The following is a 21849-nucleotide window of genomic DNA, read 5'->3' as shown; positions in this document are numbered from 1 at the left end:
ACAGTGAGTATCAGTAGAGTGGTTAAACTACAGTGAGTATCAGTAGAGTGGTTAAACTACAGTGAGTATCAGTAGAGTGGTTAAACAGCAGTGAGTATCAGTAGAGTGGTTAAACAGCAGTGAGTATCAGTAGAGTGGTTAAACAGCAGTGAGTATCAGTAGAGTGGTTAAACTACAGTGAGTATCAGTATAGTGGTTAAACTACAGTGAGTATCAGTAGAGTGGTTAAACTACAGTGAGTATCAGTAGAGTGGTTAAACAGCAGTGAGTATCAGTAGAGTGGTTAAACAGCAGTGAGTATCAGTAGAGTGGTTAAACTACAGTGAGTATCAGTAGAGTGGTTAAACTACAGTGAGTATCAGTAGAGTGGTTAAACTACAGTGAGTATCAGTAGAGTGGTTAAACTACAGTGAGTATCAGTAGAGTGGTTAAACTACAGTGAGTATCAGTAGAGTGGTTAAACTACAGTGAGTACCAGTAGAGTGGTTAAACTACAGTGAGTACCAGTAGAGTGGTTAAACTACAGTGAGTATCAGTAGAGTGGTTAAACTACAGTGAGTATCAGTAGAGTGGTTAAACTACAGTGAGTACCAGTAGAGTGGTTAAACAGCAGTGAGTATCAGTAGAGTGGTTAAACTACAGTGAGTATCAGTATAGTGGTTAAACTACAGTGAGTATCAGTAGAGTGGTTAAACTACAGTGAGTATCAGCAGAGTGGTTAAACTACAGTGAGTATCAGTAGAGTGGTTAAACAGCAGTGAGTATCAGTAGAGTGGTTAAACTACAGTGAGTATCAGTAGAGTGGTTAAACTACAGTGAGTATCAGTAGAGTGGTTAAACAGCACTTAGTATCAGTAGAGTGGTTAAACTACAGTGAGTATCAGTAGAGTGGTTAAACTACAGTGAGTATCAGTAGAGTGGTTACTGTGGTTGAGTAAAGCTTGTACACTTGCCAACAAGATAAATGGACATTTAATGTACCACAGTGTGCCTGTTGTTGATTAAAGCATGTTAAAGTGCATGAATTGCCTGTATGTACGGGTTCGTCTCTTCCAATACAACATATATACACAACCTGCATTGCGTGTTTGAGTAAAGAAGTTAAAGTGCATGCTGTAGAAAATGGAATCTTACCGCATTGTGTGTCTGTGTCTGTCCAACCAGGATGAGGAGGTTGGAGGAGATGATTGACAGGCAGAAGTTGATTAGGATGATGGACCGCTCAGACCGGATATATCTGGAATAACGGGAAGTACTGGATCAACAAATAAAAAATGACAATCAACATAACACCACAACAATCACCAATCAACATTCTTCCATTAAAACAAGGACATTACCACCAGGCCATTACTATTAGGCCACTACTACTAGGCCACTACTACTAGGCCACTACTACTAGGCCACTACTACTAGGCCACTACTACTAGGCCATTACTACTAGGCCACTACTACTAGGCCATTACTACTAGGCCACTACTACTAGGCCATTACGACTAGGCCACTACTATTAGGCCACTACTACTAGGCCACTACTACTAGGCCATTACTACTAGGCCACTACTATTAGGCCACTACTACTAGGCCACTACTACTAGGCCATTACTATTAGGCCACTACTACTAGGCCATTACTACTAGGCCATTACTATTAGGCCACTACTACTAGGCCACTACAACTAGGCCATTACTACTAGGCCACTACTATTAGGCCACTACTACTAGGCCACTACTACTAGGTCATTACTACTAGGCCACTACTACTAGGCCATTACCACCAGGCCATTACTACTAGGCCATTACCACCAGGCCACTACTACTAGGCCATTACTACTAGGACATTACTACCAGGCCACTACTACTAGGCCATTACTACTAGGCCATTACTACTAGGCCATTACTACTAGGCCATTACTATTAGGCCATTACTACTAGGCCACTACAACTAGGCCACTACAACTAGGCCACTACTATTAGGCCACTACTACTAGGCCATTACCACCAGGCCATTACTATTAGGCCATTACTACTAGGCCACTACAACTAGGCCATTACTACTAGGCCACTACAACTAGGCCATTACTACTAGGCCATTACAACTAGGCCATTACTATTAGGCCACTACTACTAGGCCACTACAACTAGGCCACTACTACTAGGCCACTACTACTAGGCCACTACTACTAGGCCACTACAACTAGGCCACTACTACTAGGCCATTACTACTAGGCCACTACTACTAGGCCACTACTACTAGGCCATTACTATTAGGCCACTACTACTAGGCCACTACAACTAGGCCACTACTACTAGGCCACTACTACTAGGCCACTACTACTAGGCCTAAACAAAGGTATATTTGGCACCAATTTGGTGACCAAGTCATGTGATAGTGTAGGATACTCACACGGATATGAATCAGAAATACACAAACAATGTTATGTATGTTCGTTATGTCTGTATATTAAGGATATCTATGAATCATACAGGCTTACTATTAAAAGCTCGTTATTGCTGTATTATCATTCCCTGTTATGGCCATGCATACGGCCAGTTAGCATATTGCATAGACATACAAATCAAATCAAATGATATTTGTCACAACCTTACCGTGAAATGCTTACTTACAAATGCTTAAATTCGAAAAATAAGAGTTAAGAAAAATATTTACTAAATAAACTAAAGTAAAAAATAAAAGAGCAACAATAAAATAACAATAGCGAGGATATATACTACATGACCAGAAGTATGTGGACACCTGCTCGTTCAACATCTCATTCCAAAATCATGGGCATTAATATGTAGTTTGTCCCTCCTTTGCTGCTATAACAGCCTCCATTCGTATAGGAAGGCATTCCACTAGATGTTGGAACTTTGCTCTGTGCAGGCCAGTCAAGTTCTTCCACACCGATCTCGACAAACCATTTCTGTATGGACCTCGCTTTGTGTACGGGCCTTCCCCAAACTGTTGCCACAAAGTTGGAAGCACAGAATCATCTAGAATGTAATTTTATGCTGTAGTGTTAAGATTTCCCTTCACTGGAACTAAGGGGCCTAGCCCGAACCATGAAGAACAGCCCCAGACCATTATTCCTCCTCCACCAAACTTTACAGTTGGCATTATGCATTGTGGCAGGAAGCATTCTCCTAGCATCCGCCGAACCCAGATGTGTCCGTCAGACTGCCAGATGGTGAAGCGTGATTCATCACTCAAGAGAAAGCATTGCCACTGCTCCAGATTTTTACGCGCTACGTGCTTCAGCACTCATCGGTCCCATTCTTTGAGCTTGTGTGGCCTACCACTTTGCGGCTGAGCCGTTGTTGCTCCTAGACGTACCACTTTGCGTCTGAGCTGTTGTTGCTCCTAGACGTTTCCACTTCACAATAACAGCACTTACAGTTGACTGGGGCAGCTCTAGCAGGGCAGAAATGTGACGAACTGACTTGGAAAGGTGGCATCCTATGACGGTGCCACGTTGCAAGTCACTGAGCTCTTCAGTAAGGCCATTCTACTGCCAATGTGTGTCTATGGAGATTGCATGGCTGTGTGCTAGCCATCTAGTCTAGTATATCTAGTATAGATAGTCTAGTACATCTAGTATACACCTGTCAGCAACGGGTGTGGCTGAACTAGCCGAATCCACTAATTTGAAGGGGGAGTCCACATACTTTTGTATATATAGTGTACATCAATTCATATATTCATATGAATATATATTCATATATTCATATTCACCATGTCAACATGGTGTTTACAGTGTATACATCACTGGTTGTATTGTACTCACCTCCATAGAATAGCATAGACCACTAGCAACAGGATCAAGGCGAGACAGGATAGACCACAGCCAATGATCAAAGTCACAGAGGGCACCGCTGAGTACTCCATGGTCTGTAGGAGACAGAGACAGAAGGAAGGAGATATTACACCTGCTTTGGGTTGGTGCTAAAGCCTCAGACACACTAATCAAAACACTTATTATAGCTGCTTTGGGTTGGTATTAAAATATCAGCCACAGGGCCTCCCGAGTTGCGCAGCGGTCTAAGGCACTGCATCGCATTGCATCGGGTTCGATCCCAGGATGTGTCACAGCCAACCGTGGCCGGGAAACCCATGAGGCGGCGCACAATTGGCCCAGCATCGTCCGGGTTAGGGGAAGGTTTGTCCGGCCGGGATTTCCTTGTCCCATCACGCTCTAGTGACTCCTTGTGGCGGGCCGGGCGCCTGCAAGATGACTTCGGTCGCCAGCTGGACAGTGTTTTCTCCGACACATTGGCGCGGCTGGCTTCCGGGTTAAGCGAGCAGTGTGTCAAGAAGCAGTGCGCCTTGGCAGGGTTGTGTTTTTTCAGAGGACGCATGGCTCTTTGCCTCTCATGAGTACGTAGGGGAGTTGCAGCGACGGGACAAGACTAACTACCAATTGGATATCATGATAAAGGGGTAAAAGTACCAAAAAAATTACAAAATGATCAGCTAATGACTGGAAAATAGACCAATCAGTTGATGTTATTAAATCTTAAACCACCAATCGAACTGGTTAACAAACCAATCAAAACATCACAACAAGTCGGCCATTTTGAGATGTTCTGTATTGAATGGTGTCACCAATGCCAATACAAACTGGATTGGGGAGAGGAGGGGAGCCAGTGTGTTTGTGTGCATGTGCGTGTGTGTGTGTGTGCGCTTTGCAGTCTTTATTCATCCTGAGTTTGATAGCATTGGTGATTAATGTAATCTAAAAAATCTGTTGCTTTCTTAACTAACCATTCATCTCAAGATCGTGATTGCAGCGTCTACTCTACGTCTCGAAATAAAATAAAATCCCTAATAAAACGACCCATTCCCCATACATCTCTACTCTACAGTGTAATCATATTTCCCTGTGTTAATCAGATATTCATGAATATTGAATCAAGAGAGAAAAAAGTGAGTCCTTATTAAGAAAAGAGACCATTTTCACTGATTGACATTGAGGATGGTCTAAAAAAGACCTCACATCAGAGGCTATGTGACCGAATTACATAGAGACTCCACAGAATAGAGCATAGAATTACCACTGGTGTAAAGTACTTAAGTAAAAAATACTTTAAAGTACTATTTAAGTAGTTTTTGGGGGTATCTGTACTTTACTATTTATTTTTACTTTTACTTCACTACATTCCTAAAGAAAACAATGTACTTTTTACTCCATACATTTTCACTGACACCCAAAAGTACAAGTTACATTTTGAATGCTTAGCAGGACAGGAACATGGTCCAATTCACGCACTTATCAAGAGAACAGCCCTGGTCAGCCCTACTGCCTCTGATCTGGCGGAATCACTAAACACAAATGCTTTGTTTGTAAATGTGATCTGCATGTTGTACCCTTGGCTATACGTAAATTGAAAATACAAGAAAACTGTGCCATCTTGTTTCCTTAATATTAGCAGTTTGAAATGATGTATACTTTTACTTTAGATACTTAAGTATATTTAAAACCAAATACTTTCATACTTTTACTCAAGTATTATTTTACTGGGTGACTTTCACTTTTACTTGAGTAATTTTATATTAAGGTATCTTTTACTCAAGTATGGCAATTGGGTTCTTTTCCCACCACTGAGAATTACACACACGCTCCATAGAATAGTGCTTAGAATTACATACAGAAGTCATTTATAAGATTGCAATGAGTAGGAGCCTCTCCTAATGTAATAAAGCTGACAATCTACCAATGCCAACCAAATAACATCCATGTTTATTTAATCTACTGTTACTGCCTCTTAATTAACACCTAGCCTATCCCAGGATTCCACTTGATAAAGGATATGTCCCAAATGGCACCCTATTCCCAATTTAGTGACCTACTTTTGACCAGGGCCCATAGGTCTGTGGTCAAAAGTAGTGCACTAAATAGGGAATAGGGTGCCATTTGGGATGCCACCATAGCTTATCTTTCCCAGCCCCCTCCCACAGACCACCAGTCATTGTGACATGGGCAGGGCAAGGCACTGATCAGAGTCATTAACCTGGTGCACTGCTGCTAGAGAAGAACACAATGCTATCATTCCCACAGATCACACTTTTCTCTATTCCAGTCACAACATTTGAGTAATGGTGGAACTGCTGAGCAACAGATATGAATTCACACGTGACAGTCAGTCGTGAGGGCCCCGATCCCTCATCCTTTTTTATTCTCCTCTTATAACATAATGTTGCAAATCACTGGCACTGTTACCTGTCACACAAATGAGTAACAAACAGGAATGTAAGCTATTATATGAAATAAAAAAAACGGAATATGACATGGTAAACAATCTAATTAGACCTAGTTCATTATGTGACGGTAATCTTTTGTAACATAACGTGACACTTCTCATTGAACTCTTGTATCTATACATGTAATATTCGAATATGAATTGATGAGCAGAGCCAATACCAAACCTGTAGGCTAAAGTCAGTCAACAACATGCACTGGCCTGTGTAACCACGCACACACACACACACACACACACACCAAAGCCAGTCAAGCTCACCAATGCAGAGCATTATCAAAATCATCTAGACAGCACATCCAGACTGAGATTCATCAAAAGAGACTCACCTTCACCTATAGGCTACACTAAACAAGAGAAAGAGCCCTGATTATGGCGAAACAAACACATCGATTGAAATTCCAACCAAAGCAAAGCAATGAGGCACATTCTAGCACCCTCCTCTGCATTAATCCATAAATGAATAGAACAAAAATCCCACTACTTACTATTTCTCTTGGTTGCTGTGCCAAAATGGCGAAGGTAGATACACGATCACATAAGCATTTTGTATGGGATGCATCGGTTAGTACAGTTTTACATCCTTTACTCGACCAGGTTCCCCAAGAATCGTTCCTGCAAGAAGAAGAGATGCGATCGTTTCATTAATTCCAGCGCTCTTTCACTTTCACCAGGATTTGACAAATCTGAACGGATGAAACCTTTAATAGTGTAACATTGAATCTGTTTAAACTAATAACGGAAATCTCAATGCGAATAGGGAAGTGGTATCAACACGCAATTTCGCCAGGCTACAATAAGCATTTAGCTCGACCGGGAGAAGAAAAAAAGGTTGAGAGAGGGAGAGAGGGAGAGAAAGGAGGGGACGGAGGGAGCTGTCCAAACGTGGGTGGTGCTGATTGATTAAATTCCTCTATAGGCTGTTAAACGCAACAATTGCTTTCAAAAACCTTAGGCTACATATCAATTTTTCTACGTTTTTCTAGAGAAACTATCATCTTTACCGGTATGTCTTTAGGCGATAGCCTATTGAGCGCGTCTGGGTTATCTTCCGGAACGATTTTGTTGTTCTCTTTTCTTCCGTTCTCAAGGCTTAGGCTATTATTATTATTAGGCTTCTGTCGCTTTCTTTTTCGGTTGATATTTTTTCCTCAACTATTCTAATTAGCGGGTGTTTTATGCTTCCTACGGGAACATTTCACCCTGGAAACCGTGGACAGCCTGAGATTGATACTCCGCTTCTCTCTGCTGCTGCAACAGCGGATGGGGGAGGTTGGCTCACAGGTTACAAAATAGGGATATATTTTCCTAGGATTGATATTTTCCTAGGATGATATCTGTTGCGCTCTTTATCATTTGTTCAAGGCATTTAAAACATTTCCGAACGCAAGAATTGGTATTGTTCAACGTAGGCAAAACCGTTCAGGAAAAAGGATTGCATAACCAACGGTACTCCACCCCACGGAAACGGCGCGGATGGTAGCTGCCCGTTTCCCGGTCTCCCCCTCCTCATAGCAGGTAACATGATAGAGAGGAGAGGAAAACACGTTTCTTCTATTTACTGCCAGTAGCCTAAATCTCCCTCTCACTTCGAACCTTCACAAAGAATGTAAGGACAAAAACTGGCACATAAGTACATAAGTTATTGTCCCGTGTGAAATAACCATTTTTTTGTATTATTTTATGAAAAAACACCTAGATGTGTGCAATCTTTTTATAAACATCCTTCAATGTATAGGCTGAAAAGTAAATTATTCACCCAGCAACAATTATTTAATGAGAAAGGAACAAGGCAAGTAAATTAAATCACTCACACACACACACACACACACACACACACACACACACACACACACACACACACACACACACACACACACACACACACACACACACACACACACACACACCAGGGCAGTGCACGCAGACCTTTGAGGGGGCAGGTGCTCAAAATGAAAAAGTGGCAACCACCTAAAAATCTACTTTCTTAATTAATATTCATAACTCGAAATTCATAATATACAAACTGTCTCATAATATACAAACTGTCTCTGTAGAATTGGCCTATTTACAACACATTCTTCAGTTATTGTAAGCAAGTTAATGCCAGTGATTCCTAGTAGTAGGTTACTAACAAATCTCGTTGCTGTCAAACAAACAATTTGAGCCTGGAGACGACTTTAGCTACTAACTAGAGACAGATGAGTGAAATATGGAAAAGAGTGGCTATTAGCTGATCATAGCGAATTATGATGTAAATCTGCTGGTTAGCTAGCTAGCTAGCTATGCTGTCAATTATTTGTTTTCATGATTTAAGTTTGTTCTGCTGGTGACATCCCCCTCTTACTAACAAACACTCGAATTGCCCCCTTTTCTGTCCATAACAGAGCGAGACAAAAGTAGCCTACCAGTATTCAAACTCATCGCCTGTAACCAGCCCAGCGCACTGCATGCAGAAGTCAGAGATGAGTGCGTGCTTGAGGGCGGGGGACGGGTATTATTGCCAATATTGAAGATAAATTAAATGAGCTGGTTTGATGTGCAATTTGTTACATTTAAAATATATATATGTACATGTGAAAACCAGCTTTTCACAATGAAGACATTTAGGATGTACTCAACAGGTTGCCAAGTCATCTCTATGGAGGAAAGGCCTACTCATAACTGACTCAAAGGCAGTTCATGTTTTATTGTAAACTGATTCAGTTCATGTTTAATGCAAACTGATTCAGTAATGTTTAATGTAAACTAATGCATTTAATATTTAAATATAAACTAATTCAGTTAATGTTTTAATGTAAACTGATTCAGTTAATGCTTTCATGTAAACTGATTCAGTTAATGTAGGAGAGTGGGAGCAGATTCATCTGCATAATATGACCAACAGTATGCAAATAGCTGTGCACTGACCCACACATTATTGTGATACAGTCAAACCATCATTATTTTACTAATATAATTAATTCAAATGTTATGGCTCTGCTGTCCCTATAGATCAACCAGTCAGATGGGGAAATATTGCACGAGGTCATCATGAATGTGTTGGTAATCCTTGCTGACATCAAGGTTGTCCATGACTCTTTCTCAAATGACTCCTAACATGGCCCCGGGTAACACTAGTCAGGTCTGTAAGGGATAGAACACGTGTCCCAAATGGCATCCTATTCCCTATGTGCACTATAATAGGGAATAGGGTGGCATTTAGGACGAAGTCGTGTACTCAGACACTGAAGGGGTGTAGAGAAATGTACTTTGGGTACCACTTTACTTGTATCTATAATGCTTTAGAACTTGTTACAAGCTTGTATACGCCTGTATAATGTCTTACAAGGCTTATAACATGTAAAATAACATACCATTTCCATGTTTTACATGTATGTATAGGGGATTGTATAGGAGGTTTTTATGTACCCTGAATAATGGAATTGCATCATACAAGAGTACAACTCTCATTTTAATGTGAGTCAATTACAGCTGTGAATTAATAAAATACGGCCCATATAAACATTTTTGAAAATGTCTGTGCCCCAGTTTTATCCCCCTTGAAATTCATTAACTACTGAATGTTCTCATCTAATACTATATGAGAACATTATTCAAGCTGATATCTTTCTGCTCCACATCCTGGAAGTCCTACTAGTCCCGCAACAATCACTAACCAAGACACAGGACACAGTCACAAACCGTTGTAGTTCACTACTTTTCACCAGGGCTGTGGTCAAAAGTAGTGCACTATTAGGGAATAGGGTTCCATTTGGGATACAGTCAAAGAGATATCAAATCCTTTTAATCAGGTATTTAGCAGTAACATTGCACAAGGTCTCCTCACTTAAGGTAGCTAACACAGGAGTACATTTGAGATGGCTGACACTGTCATCACGCTTTACAGCTTCCACTTATGGCCGAAATGAGAGAAATTGGCTAAGTGTGTCCAAAGTCATTTCTCCTGTACTTAACGTCCAGGAGACACAACTCTGCTGGTGCTAATTATATTTGGCTCGTCCAATGATATTTTGACATGTAATTAGTCTTTCCGCTCACCTCAAAACATGAGTCTGAGGTGAATGAGAAGAGGAGAAGGAGAGAGGAGGAGGAGGAGAAGGAGAGAGGAGGAGGAGGAGGAGAAGGAGAGAGGAGGAGGAGGAGGAGAAGAAGAGAGGAGGAGGAGAAGGAGAGAGGAGGAGGAGGAGGAGGAGGAGGAGGAGAAGGAGAAGGAGAGATGAGGAGGAGGAGGAGGAGGAGGAGAAGGAGAGAGGAGGAGGAGGAGGAGGAGAAGGAGAGAGGAGGAGGAGGAGAAGGAGAGAGGAGGAGGAGAGAGCATACGAGAGGAGAGGAAATGGAGGAAGAAGAGGAGCAGCAGGAGGAGAAGGAGTTATGTTAGCGGTATATCACTTAGATAGGGGATGAGCAGTCTGCTTCTGTTTTCAGAGCACATAGTAAACCTATACAGATGGCATACGTACAGTACATACCATTTAGCAGATAGGCCTAGAGTAAGGGACTATAATGTTTTATATTTCAATATTCACTATAACTCGTGACTGGTGGATGCTGCTGGGTGTGAATGTGGTGCAGGGGAATGAAGGTGGAAATGTAAGACACGTTGCTGAGGTGGAAACCATAAAGTTGAAACTTTACAGGGAGGAAACTCCATTCCAGGGTTCTACGTTCACGTCTGTTACCTCTGATCATGGAGGCTGAGGTGAGAGCCTCAGCTGGAAGCGAGGACCTTAAGTGAAACTCCCATCTGATTCTGGCTTTATATTCAGCGGGTCTTCCTTAATTTAATGAGCAGGTCCAAAGCCTAGGACTATACCTCAGATAACCCTTCATGGGTGGTAGACTGCAACCCGGTGCACCTCAGCTAACCCTCCATGGGTTGTAGACTTTAACAAGTTACACTATATCTCAGCTAACCCGTTAATTAGCCCGTTAAGGGTGATAGACTGTAACAAGTTACACTATATCTCAGCTAACCCGTTAAGAGTGATAGACTGTAACAAGTTACACTATATCTCAGCTAACCCGTTAAGGGTGGTAGACTGTAACAAGTTACACTATATCTCAGCTAACCCGTTAAGGGTGATAGACTGTAACAAGTTACACTATATCTCAGCTAACCCGTTTTAAGGGTGATAGACTGTAACAAGTTACACTATATCTCAGCTAACCCGTTAAGGGTGATAGACTGTAACAAGTTACACTATATCTCAGCTAACCCGTTTTAAGGGTGATAGACTGTAACAAGTTACACTATATCTCAGCTAACCCGTTTTAAGGGTGATAGACTGTAACAAGTTACACTATATCTCAGCTAACCCGTTAAGGGTGATAGACTGTAACAAGTTACACTATATCTCAGCTAACCCGTTTTAAGGGTGATAGACTGTAACAAGTTACACTATATCTCAGCTAACCCATTAAGGGTGATAGACTGTAACACGGCCTAGTTTTTTCATGTTCATGAACGGTGCATTTTACCTAATGAAACCCATAGCGGCTGGCAAATGCAATAGTTTACCCCGGGATACCCATTATGGGTGGTAACTATAGAAACAATGTGGATTTATTCACGTCAGGGGAATTTAGCGAAACAAAGTTGGCATCCTGAGGGGCGCAGCGGTCTGATGCACTGCATCTCAGCGGTCTAATGCACTGCATCTCAGCGGTCTGATGCACTGCATCTCAGCGGTCTAAGGCACTGCATCTCAGCGGTCTGATGCACTGCATCTCAGCGGTCTAAGGCACTGCATCTCAGCGGTCTGAGGCACTGCATCTCAGCGGTCTGAGGCACTGCATCTCAGCGGTCTGAGGCACTGCATCTCAGCGGTCTGAGGCACTGCATCTCAGCGGTCTGAGGCACTGCATCTCAGCGGTCTAAGGCACTGCATCTCAGCGGTCTAAGGCACTGCATCTCAGCGGTCTAAGGCACTGCATCTCAGCGGTCTGAGGCACTGCATCTCAGCGGTCTGAGGCACTGCATCTCAGCGGTCTGAGGCACTGCATCTCAGCGGTCTAAGGCACTGCATCTCAGCGGTCTAAGGCACTGCATCTCAGCGGTCTGAGGCACTGCATCTCAGCGGTCTGAGGCACTGCATCTCAGCGGTCTGAGGCACTGCATCTCAGCGGTCTGAGGCACTGCATCTCAGCGGTCTGAGGCACTGCATCTCAGCGGTCTGAGGCACTGCATCTCAGCGGTCTAAGGCACTGCATCTCAGCGGTCTAACGCACTGCATCTCAGCGGTCTAAGGCACTGCATCTCAGCGGTCTAAGGCACTGCATCTCAGCGGTCTAAGGCACTGCATCTCAGCGGTCTAAGGCACTGCATCTCAGCGGTCTAAGGCACTGCATCTCAGCGGTCTAAGGCACTGCATCTCAGCGGTCTAAGGCACTGCATCTCAGCGGTCTAAGGCACTGCATCTCAGCGGTCTAAGGCACTGCATCTCAGCGGTCTAAGGCACTGCATCTCAGCGGTCTAAGGCACTGCATCTCAGCGGTCTAAGGCACTGCATTGCAGTGCTAGAGGCATCACTACAGACCCGGGTTCGATCCCGGGTCTGAAAAGTGTCAGCCTGTTTGCAACCCACCTCGTTGTTTCCATGTTGGTGTGTTGCACTTACATTCAGTCTAGTACGAATCACATGATTATAAAGGCATCCATGTATGCCCACCTCGTTGTTTCCATGTTGGTGTGTTGCACTTACATTCAGTCTAGTATGAATCACATGATTATAAAGGCATCCATGTATGCCCACCTCGTTGTTTCCATGTTGGTGTGTTGCACTTACATTCAGTCTAGTACGAATCACATGATTATAAAGGCATCCATGTATGAAAGTGTGTATTCTTATTTTAAATGTATGTAGTTCTGTCCCTCTGATGCTCTTGTCTATTCATGTTCTGTTTTATGTCATGTTTCCTGTTTTGTGTGGACCCCAGGAAGAGTATCTGCTGCTTTAGCACTAGCTAATAGGGATCCTAATAAAATACTAAATACAAAATAATGAACATAGTGGACATACAGATGTAGGATCTTAATTTAAACCAGTTTGCTAGAAGTTGAAAATAATCCTGCAGGAACAGGACATTTGAATTATTATGTGGATTATAATGAATGAATATTTTCGTAAGGGAAAATCAAGTCTGACATTTCAAAGTGGAAATTACAAACCTTTTTAAACCTCAAATACATTAGACGTTATACATTTCCTACATTGCATGAAAGTTCTCCTGCATCAGGGTGATCAAATTAAGATCTGTACAGATATACAATGCACACTAGAAGGGGCGGGGAGAATGCATGCCACATAGATGGTCTGGTTTTGATGAGTACTGAGTGTGCATTCCAAATGGCATTTGGGACTGGTCTTGATAAATACTCTGCCATCAGACATGATATCCCTTCTAATAGCGCCCTGTGACAGAGTCAGGTGCCTTGGTAATGGACAGCACCATTCAGAACACGACTCCTTGACCACACGTATAACCAACGACTCATTAGCCAATCACAGACATTTAATGATGCACTTAACCCACACAGAACAGGGCCTGTATTAATAATGTCCATGTAATCAATGTAAACCCACACAGAACAGGGCCTGTATTATTAAGGTCCATGTAATCAATGTAAACCCACACAGAACAGGGCCTGTATTATTAAGGTCCATGTAATCAATGTAAACCCACACAGAACAGGGCCTGTATTAATAAGGTCCATGTAATCAATGTAAACCCACACAGAACAGGGTCTGTATTAATAATGTCCATGTAATCAATGTAAACCCACACAGAACAGGGCCTGTATTATTAAGGTCCATGTAATCAATGTAAACCCACACAGAACAGGGCCTGTATTAATAAGGTCCATGTAATCAATGTAAACCCACACAGAACAGGGTCTGTATTAATAATGTCCATGTAATCAATGTAAACCCACACAGAACAGGGCCTGTATTAATAATGTCCATGTAATCAATGTAAACCCACACAGAACAGGGCCTGTATTAATAATGTCCATGTAATCAATGTAAACCCACACAGAACAGGGTCTGTATTAATAATGTCCATGTAATCAATGTAAACCCACACAGAACAGGGTCTGTATTAATAATGTCCATGTAATCAATGTAAACCCACACAGAACAGGGTCTGTATTAATAATGTCCATGTAATCAATGTAAACCCACACAGAACAGGGTCTGTATTAATAATGTCCATGTAATCAATGTAAACCCACACAGAACAGGGTCTGTATTAATAATGTCCATGTAATCAATGTAAACCCACACAGAACAGGGTCTGTATTAATAATGTCCATGTAATCAATGTAAACCCACACAGAACAGGGTCTGTATTAATAATGTCCATGTAATCAATGTAAACCCACACAGAACAGGGCCTGTATTAATAATGTCCATGTAATCAATGTAAACCCACACAGAACAGGGCCTGTATTAATACTGTCCATGTAATCAATGTAAACCCACACAGAACAGGGTTTGTATTAATAATGTCCATGTAATCAATGTAAACCCACACAGAACAGGGCCTGTATTAATAATGTCCATGTAATCAATGTAAACCCACACAGAACAGGGCCTGTATTAATAATGTCCATGTAATCAATGTAAACCCACACAGAACAGGGCCTGTATTAATACTGTCCATGTAATCAATGTAAACCCACACAGAACAGGGCCTGTATTAATAATGTCCATGTAATCAATGTAAACCCACACAAAACAGGGCCTGTATTAATAATGTCCATGTAATCAATGTAAACCCACACAGAACAGGGCCTGTATTAATACTGTCCATGTAATCAATGTAAACCCACACAGAACAGGGCCTGTATTAATAATGTCCATGTAATCAATGTAAACCCACACAGAACAGGGCCTGTATTAATAATGTCCATGTAATCAATGTAAACCCACACAGAACAGGGCCTGTATTAATAATGTCCATGTAATCAACGTAAACCCACACAGAACAGGGCCTGTATTAATACTGTCCATGTAATCAATGTAAACCCACACAGAACAGGGTTTGTATTAATAATGTCCATGTAATCAATGTAAACCCACACAGAACAGGGTCTGTATTAATAATGTCCATGTAATCAATGTAAACCCACACAGAACAGGGCCTGTATTAATAATGTCCATGTAATCAATGTAAACCCACACAGAACAGGGCCTGTATTAATAAGGTCCATGTAATCAATGTAAACCCACACAGAACAGGGCCTGTATTAATAAGGTCCATGTAATCAATGTAAACCCACACAGAACAGAGCCTGTATTAATAATGTCCATGTAATCAATGTAAACCCACACAGAACAGGGTCTGTATTAATAATGTCCATGTAATCAATGTAAACCCACACAGAACAGGGTCTGTATTAATAATGTCCATGTAATCAATGTAAACCCACACAGAACAGGGCCTGTATTAATAAGGTCCATGTAATCAATGTAAACCCACACAGAACAGGGCCTGTATTAATAATGTCCATGTAATCAATGTAAACCCACACAGAACAGGGCCTGTATTAATAATGTCCATGTAATCAATGTAAACCCACACAGAACAGGGTCTGTATTAATAATGTCCATGTAATCAATGTAAACCCACACAGAACAGGGTCTGTATTAATAATGTCCATGTAATCAATGTAAACCCACACAGAACAGGGCCTGTATTAATAAGGTCCATGTAATCAATGTAAACCCACACAGAACAGGGCCTGTATTAATAATGTCCATGTAATCAATGTAAACCCACACAGAACAGGGCCTGTATTAATAAGGTCCATGTAATCAATGTAAACCCACACAGAACAGAGCCTGTATTAATAATGTCCATGTAAGCAATGTAAAACTTTGATCAGTGGCTGTGTCCCAAATGGCACCCTGTTCCCTATATAGTGCACTACTATACCACCTACAGTACACACTGTTCCCTATATAGTGCACTACTATACCTCCTACTGTAAACCATTGTGGGAGCAGTAGCATGTGTGCCATTGTAAACATGATGCATCACATTTTTGTCTGGAAATACTATTTGATCATTTGTTGATCAGTTGGCTGGAACTGTTTGGGGGTTACAATTTTGTGTAGTTCATGAACCCATAAAGTACACAGATGTATAATGCAATGTTTTCGCACACATATGTTGTTCGGGGAAGACAGCATGACCTGCAAACTGTTGATTGCACCCACAGTTTTATTGTGCAACGTTTGGACTTGGGGTGAATCAACAGTGGCTGGTATCTATCTATCATCTGGATTCTCTGCACCTGTCTGAATGTCTCTCTTACTGAGGGTGTCCATGACTGTCGTCATAGTGAGGAGATGCCATAATGGATATCCTGCTATCCTATCCTGTCCTTTCATTTCATTTCATTTCATTTCCTATCCTGTCCTTTCATTTCATTTCATTTCCTGTCCTGTCCTTTCCTATCCTTTCCTGTCCTGTCCTATCCTGTCCTGTCCTGTCCTGTCCTGTCCTGTCCTGTCCTGTCCTGTCCTGTCCTGTCCTGTCCTGTCCTGTCCTGTCCTATCCTTTCCTGTCCTGTCCTGTCCTGTCCTGTCCTGTCCTGTCCTGTCCTATCCTTTCCTGTCCTGTCCTACCCTTTCCTGTCCTGTCCTATCCTTTCCTGTCCTGTCCTGTCCTGTCCTGTCCTATCCTGTCCTGTCCTGTCCTTTCCTGTCCTGTCCTGTCCTGTCCTATCCTTTCCTGTCCTGTCCTGTCCTGTCCTTTCCTGTCCTGTCCTGTCCTATCCTTTCCTGTCCTGTCCTGTCCTGTCCTGTCCTGTCCTGTCCTGTCCTGTCCTGTCCTGTCCTGTCCTGTCCTGTCCTATCCTATCCTTTCCTGTCCTGTCCTGTCCTGTCCTGTCCTGTCCTGTCCTGTCCTGTCCTGTCCTGTCCTGTCCTTTCCTTTCATGTCCTGTCCTGTCCTGTCCTGTCCTATCCTTTCCTGTCCTGAAACATGAAACATGACATAACACACAAAACATGAAACATGACATAACACACAAAACATGAAACATGACATAACACACAAAACATGAAACATGACATAACACACAAAACATGAAACATGACATAACACACAACACATGAAACATGACATAACACACAACACATGAAACATGACATAACACACAACACACGAAACATGACATAACACACAACACACGAAACATGACATAACACACAACACATGAAACATGACATAACACACAACACATGAAACATGACAACACATGAAACATGACATAACACGGAACATTCATAAACAAGAACAGCTCAAGGACAGAACTACATCAATTTAAAAAAGGCACAAGTAGCCTATGCTAGACAACCATTTTCAAGTATTGCCATAGATTTTCAAGCAGATTTCAGTCAAAATTGTAACTCGGCCACTCAGGAATATTCACTATCTTCTTGGTAAGCAACTCCAGTGTAGATTCGGCCTTGTGTTTTAGGTTATTGTCAAACTGAAAGGTTAATTCATCTCCCAGTGTCTGGTGGAAAGCTGACTGAACCATTCCGTTTCTTTTTATCCTGAAAAGCTCCCCAGTCCTTAACGATTACAAGCATACCCATAACAATGATGCAGCCACCACTATGGTTGAAAATATGGAGAAAGGGAAAGGAAAGGGAAAAGGGATACCTGGAATGGTACACAGTAATATGTAGTATTGGATTTGCTCCAAACGTAACAGCTTGTATTCAGGACAAAAAGTGAATTGCTTTGACATTTTGTTTTGCAATGTTACTTTAGTTCCTTGTTGAAAACCGGATGCGTGTTTTGGAATATTTTTATACTGTACAGGCTTCCTTTTTTTCACTCTGTCATTTAGGTTAGTATTGTGGAGTAACTACAATGTTGTTGATCCATCCTGAGTTTTCTCCTATCACATCCATTAAACCCTGTAACTGTTTTAAAGTCACCACTGAAATCCCTTAACGGTTTCCTTCCTCACCAGCAATTGAGTTGGGAAGGACACCTGTAGCTTTGTAGTGACTGGGTGTATTGATACACCATCCAAAGTGTAATTAATAACTTCACCATGCTCAAAGGGATATTCAATGTCTGCTTTTTTTTGTTTATCCATCTACTAATAGGTGCTGTTCTTTACGAGTCATTGGAAAACCTCCCTGGTCTTTGTGGTTGAATCTGTGTTTGAAATTCACTGCTCGACTGAGGGACCTTACAGATAATTGTGTGTGTGGGGTACAGAGATGAGGTAGTCATAAAAAAATTCTGTTAATCACTATTATTGCACACACAGTGAGTCAATGCAACATATTATGTGACTTGTGAAGCAAATGTTTACTCCTGAACATATTTAGGCTTGCGATAACAAAGGGGTTTAATACTTATTGACTCAAGACATTTCAGCTTGTCATTATTATTAAAAAAGTGAAATCTAATCTAAATGTAATCCCTTTTTGAATTCAGGCTGTAACACAACAACATGTGGAAAAAGTCAAGGTCTGTGAATACTTGACTTTTTAATATTGTTTCGTTTCATTGGCCTGAGCTATTGTTAGTTTGAATTCAAGACCAGACTGATCTCAGTTTGTCAGTGTCAGAACAGCCAACATTTCGCTGTATTTGTGTGGTGTAAAAAACAAAGACCTGAGCCTATGATTTCTGAATCCAGCCCTGTCTATGCAGTGGAGCAGAGAACAACCAGGAAATGGAATAGCATCTCCCCCTTAGCAGGAGACACCCCAGTCTATCTTCCTTACTTATGTTCGTCAGCGCTAGTCTCTGTTTGGTAAATATCTTGGCTACAAAGACTTTAACATGCTTTAGACAGCATTGGTTGCCATGGTTTCAGTCCTGTGTTATGGGAGGTGTGATTTTCCAATGTTACAGATACAATCTCTTCAGGAGGAAAGTATTCAGGAGGAAACTATTCAGGAGGAAAGTATTCAGGAGGAAAGTATTCAGGAGGAAAGTATTCAGGAGGATACTATTCAGGAGGAAAGTATTCAGGGGGAAACTATTCAGGGGGAAACTATTCAGGGGGAAAGTATTTCAGGAGGAAAGTATTCAGGAGGAAAGTATTCAGGAGGAAAACTTATTGGAAAGACAAACTACTTCTTTTTTTGTTAGACTTTTTTTGTTTTCCCCTTTGCTTAATCATAAAGGGTTGTATTTGACAACCCTTTACACAAAATGACAACAAATCATAATTTAGGCATGCATGATCACGCATACCAGATGCAGAGGACAGGATTGGGGGTACAATACATACACTCATGTATTCTAATTGTTTTCCTGCACAGATGAATGTTGGTTCCCTTTGCTGGGTACACATGTTAACCAACAAATTAATTGATTTACACATAAACCATCAGACAAACAGATTACTGATGACAAGAATAAACAAAACACAAACAAATATATTAGATTGTTATGAATTATGCATGAGTTCTACTTTGCTTGGACAAGCTTGTTGCCAAGAAACCAAAATCTGTTTTGTCAATTACAGTTATATTAAAATCCTCCTCCAGCTGACTTCGCCCTGGTTCACAGTCGCTGTCCCTTGAACTCTTTCAGCTGACAGTAGAACTACTACTGGACCTGAATCTATTTAAAAAGCTGAAATGATTCTCAAGAGACCAGAGAGTTGTGTGGCCCCTGATTCAATAGAAATTGAATTTGGTTGAATGTGCTTTAGTTTTCTTATCTGCCACTGGAGAAGAGAACCCGTGTCTCTCGCTGTAACTCATATTGCAGCAGAAGCACAGTACAATTGTCACATTTTAGAGTTATTCAAATTAAAAAGCAGCCATATTCAATTTACAAAATGGGGCTGCTGAGAATAACTGCTGCTATTTTGTACTGGAAGATGTAAAATATGAATTCCTGTAGAATGTTATATATTATCACACAGGGATCATACAGTCTGTCACCTATGATAGATACTGTATACCCCAGCGGTGCAACGTTGAAATTACCTCATTACAACATTATTAAAACCAGAACTGGTTGAAAAATTGTTAAAATAACGTCATTGTGGTCAATTTTCCCTACCGGGAAGTAGATATATTAGCAGGCAAGGTAAATGTAAGCAAACAACCCTCAAGTGTCTGTTTATTTGTACTTCTATAGGCCTGTAGTGACAAGCATCATCACATCATCCAACATCATTTTTACATCTGTTTTCTCCTGCATTTTCTATCTGACTGTTTATGCCTCTGGTTAGTTCTAACTAATGTCTCTGTCAGCCTCCCTCACTGTGAGCCTTGTTTGGTAAAGGGAGAAGGTGGTGGGGGATACACCTGGGCTGAGCTGTCCTATAGGTGTGTCCCAGGGAGAGGGTGGTGGGGGATACACCTGGGCTGAGCTGTCCTGTAGGTGTGTCCCAGAGAGAGGGTGGTGGGGGATACACCTGGGCTGAGCTGTCCTATAGGTGTGTCCCAGGGAGAGGGTGGTGGGGGATACACCTGGGCTGAGCTGTCCTATAGGTGTGCCCCAGGGAGAGGGTGGGGGGGATACACCTGGGCTGAGCTGTCCTATAGGTGTGTCCCAGGGAGAGGGTGGTGGGGGATACACCTGGGCTGAGCTGTCCTATAGGTGTGTCCCAGGGAGAGGGTGGTGGGGGATACACCTGGGCTGAGCTGTCCTATAGGTGTGTCCCTGGGAGAGGGTGGTGGGGGATACACCTGGGCTGAGCTGTCCTATAGGTGTGCCCCAGAGAGAGGGTGGTGGGGGATACACCTGGGCTGAGCTGTCCTATAGGTGTGTCCCAGGGAGAGGGTGGTGGGGGATACACCTGGGCTGAGCTGTCCTATAGGTGTGTCCCAGGGAGAGGGTGGTGGGGGATACACCTGGGCTGAGCTGTCCTATAGGTGTGTCCCAGGGAGAGGGTGGTGGGGGATACACCTGGGCTGAGCTGTCCTATAGGTGTGTCCCAGGGAGAGGGTGGTGGGGGATACACCTGGGCTGAGCTGTCCTATAGGTGTGCCCCAGAGAGAGGGTGGTGGGGGATATACCTGGGCTGAGCTGTCCTATAGGTGTGTCCCAGGGAGAGGGAGAGGGGGAGGGTGGTGGGGCGTACACCTGGGCTGAGCTGTCCTATAGGTGTGTCCCAGGGAGAGGGTGGTGGGGGATACACCTGGGCTGAGCTGTCCTATAGGTGTGTCCCAGGGAGAGGGTGGTGGGGGATACACCTGGGCTGAGCTGTCCTATAGGTGTGTCCCAGGGAGAGGGTGGTGGGGGATACACCTGGGCTGAGCTGTCCTATAGGTGTGTCCCAGGGAGAGGGTGGTGGGGGATACACCTGGGCTGAGCTGTCCTATAGGTGTGTCCCAGGGAGAGTGTGGTGGGGGATACACCTGGGCTGAGCTGTCCTATAGGTGTGTCCCAGAGAGAGGGTGGTGGAGGGATACACCTGGGCTGAAATGTCCTATAGGTGTGTCCCAGGGAGAGGGTGGTGGAGGGATACACCTGGGCTGAGCTGTCCTATAGGTGTGTCCCAGGGAGAGGGTGGTGGGGGATACACCTGGGCTGAGCTGTCCTATAGGTGTGTCCCAGGGAGAGGGTGGTGGAGGGATACACCTGG

General features: G+C 42.7%; 1 protein-coding gene across 1 annotated transcript in view; it reads right to left on the bottom strand.

Annotated features, from left to right (window-relative positions):
• LOC120040083 (adhesion G protein-coupled receptor B3-like) overlaps positions 1 to 21849 on the bottom strand; it is a gene marked incomplete at its 5' end in the record, with an annotated part of 140518 nt that overhangs the window by 1901 nt on the left and 116768 nt on the right. The window contains 3 exons of the mRNA XM_038985346.1: positions 1135 to 1237; positions 3788 to 3891; positions 6746 to 6872. Coding sequence (XP_038841274.1) covers positions 1135 to 1237; positions 3788 to 3891; positions 6746 to 6872 — 334 coding nt within the window. The remainder of the gene's footprint in view (positions 1 to 1134; positions 1238 to 3787; positions 3892 to 6745; positions 6873 to 21849) is intronic.

This window comes from Salvelinus namaycush, unplaced genomic scaffold, assembly GCF_016432855.1.
Source record: "Salvelinus namaycush isolate Seneca unplaced genomic scaffold, SaNama_1.0 Scaffold321, whole genome shotgun sequence".
NCBI lineage: Eukaryota > Metazoa > Chordata > Actinopteri > Salmoniformes > Salmonidae > Salvelinus > Salvelinus namaycush.
Note: the sequence above shows the minus strand (reverse complement) of the source record. Positions and strands in the feature narration are given on the sequence as shown.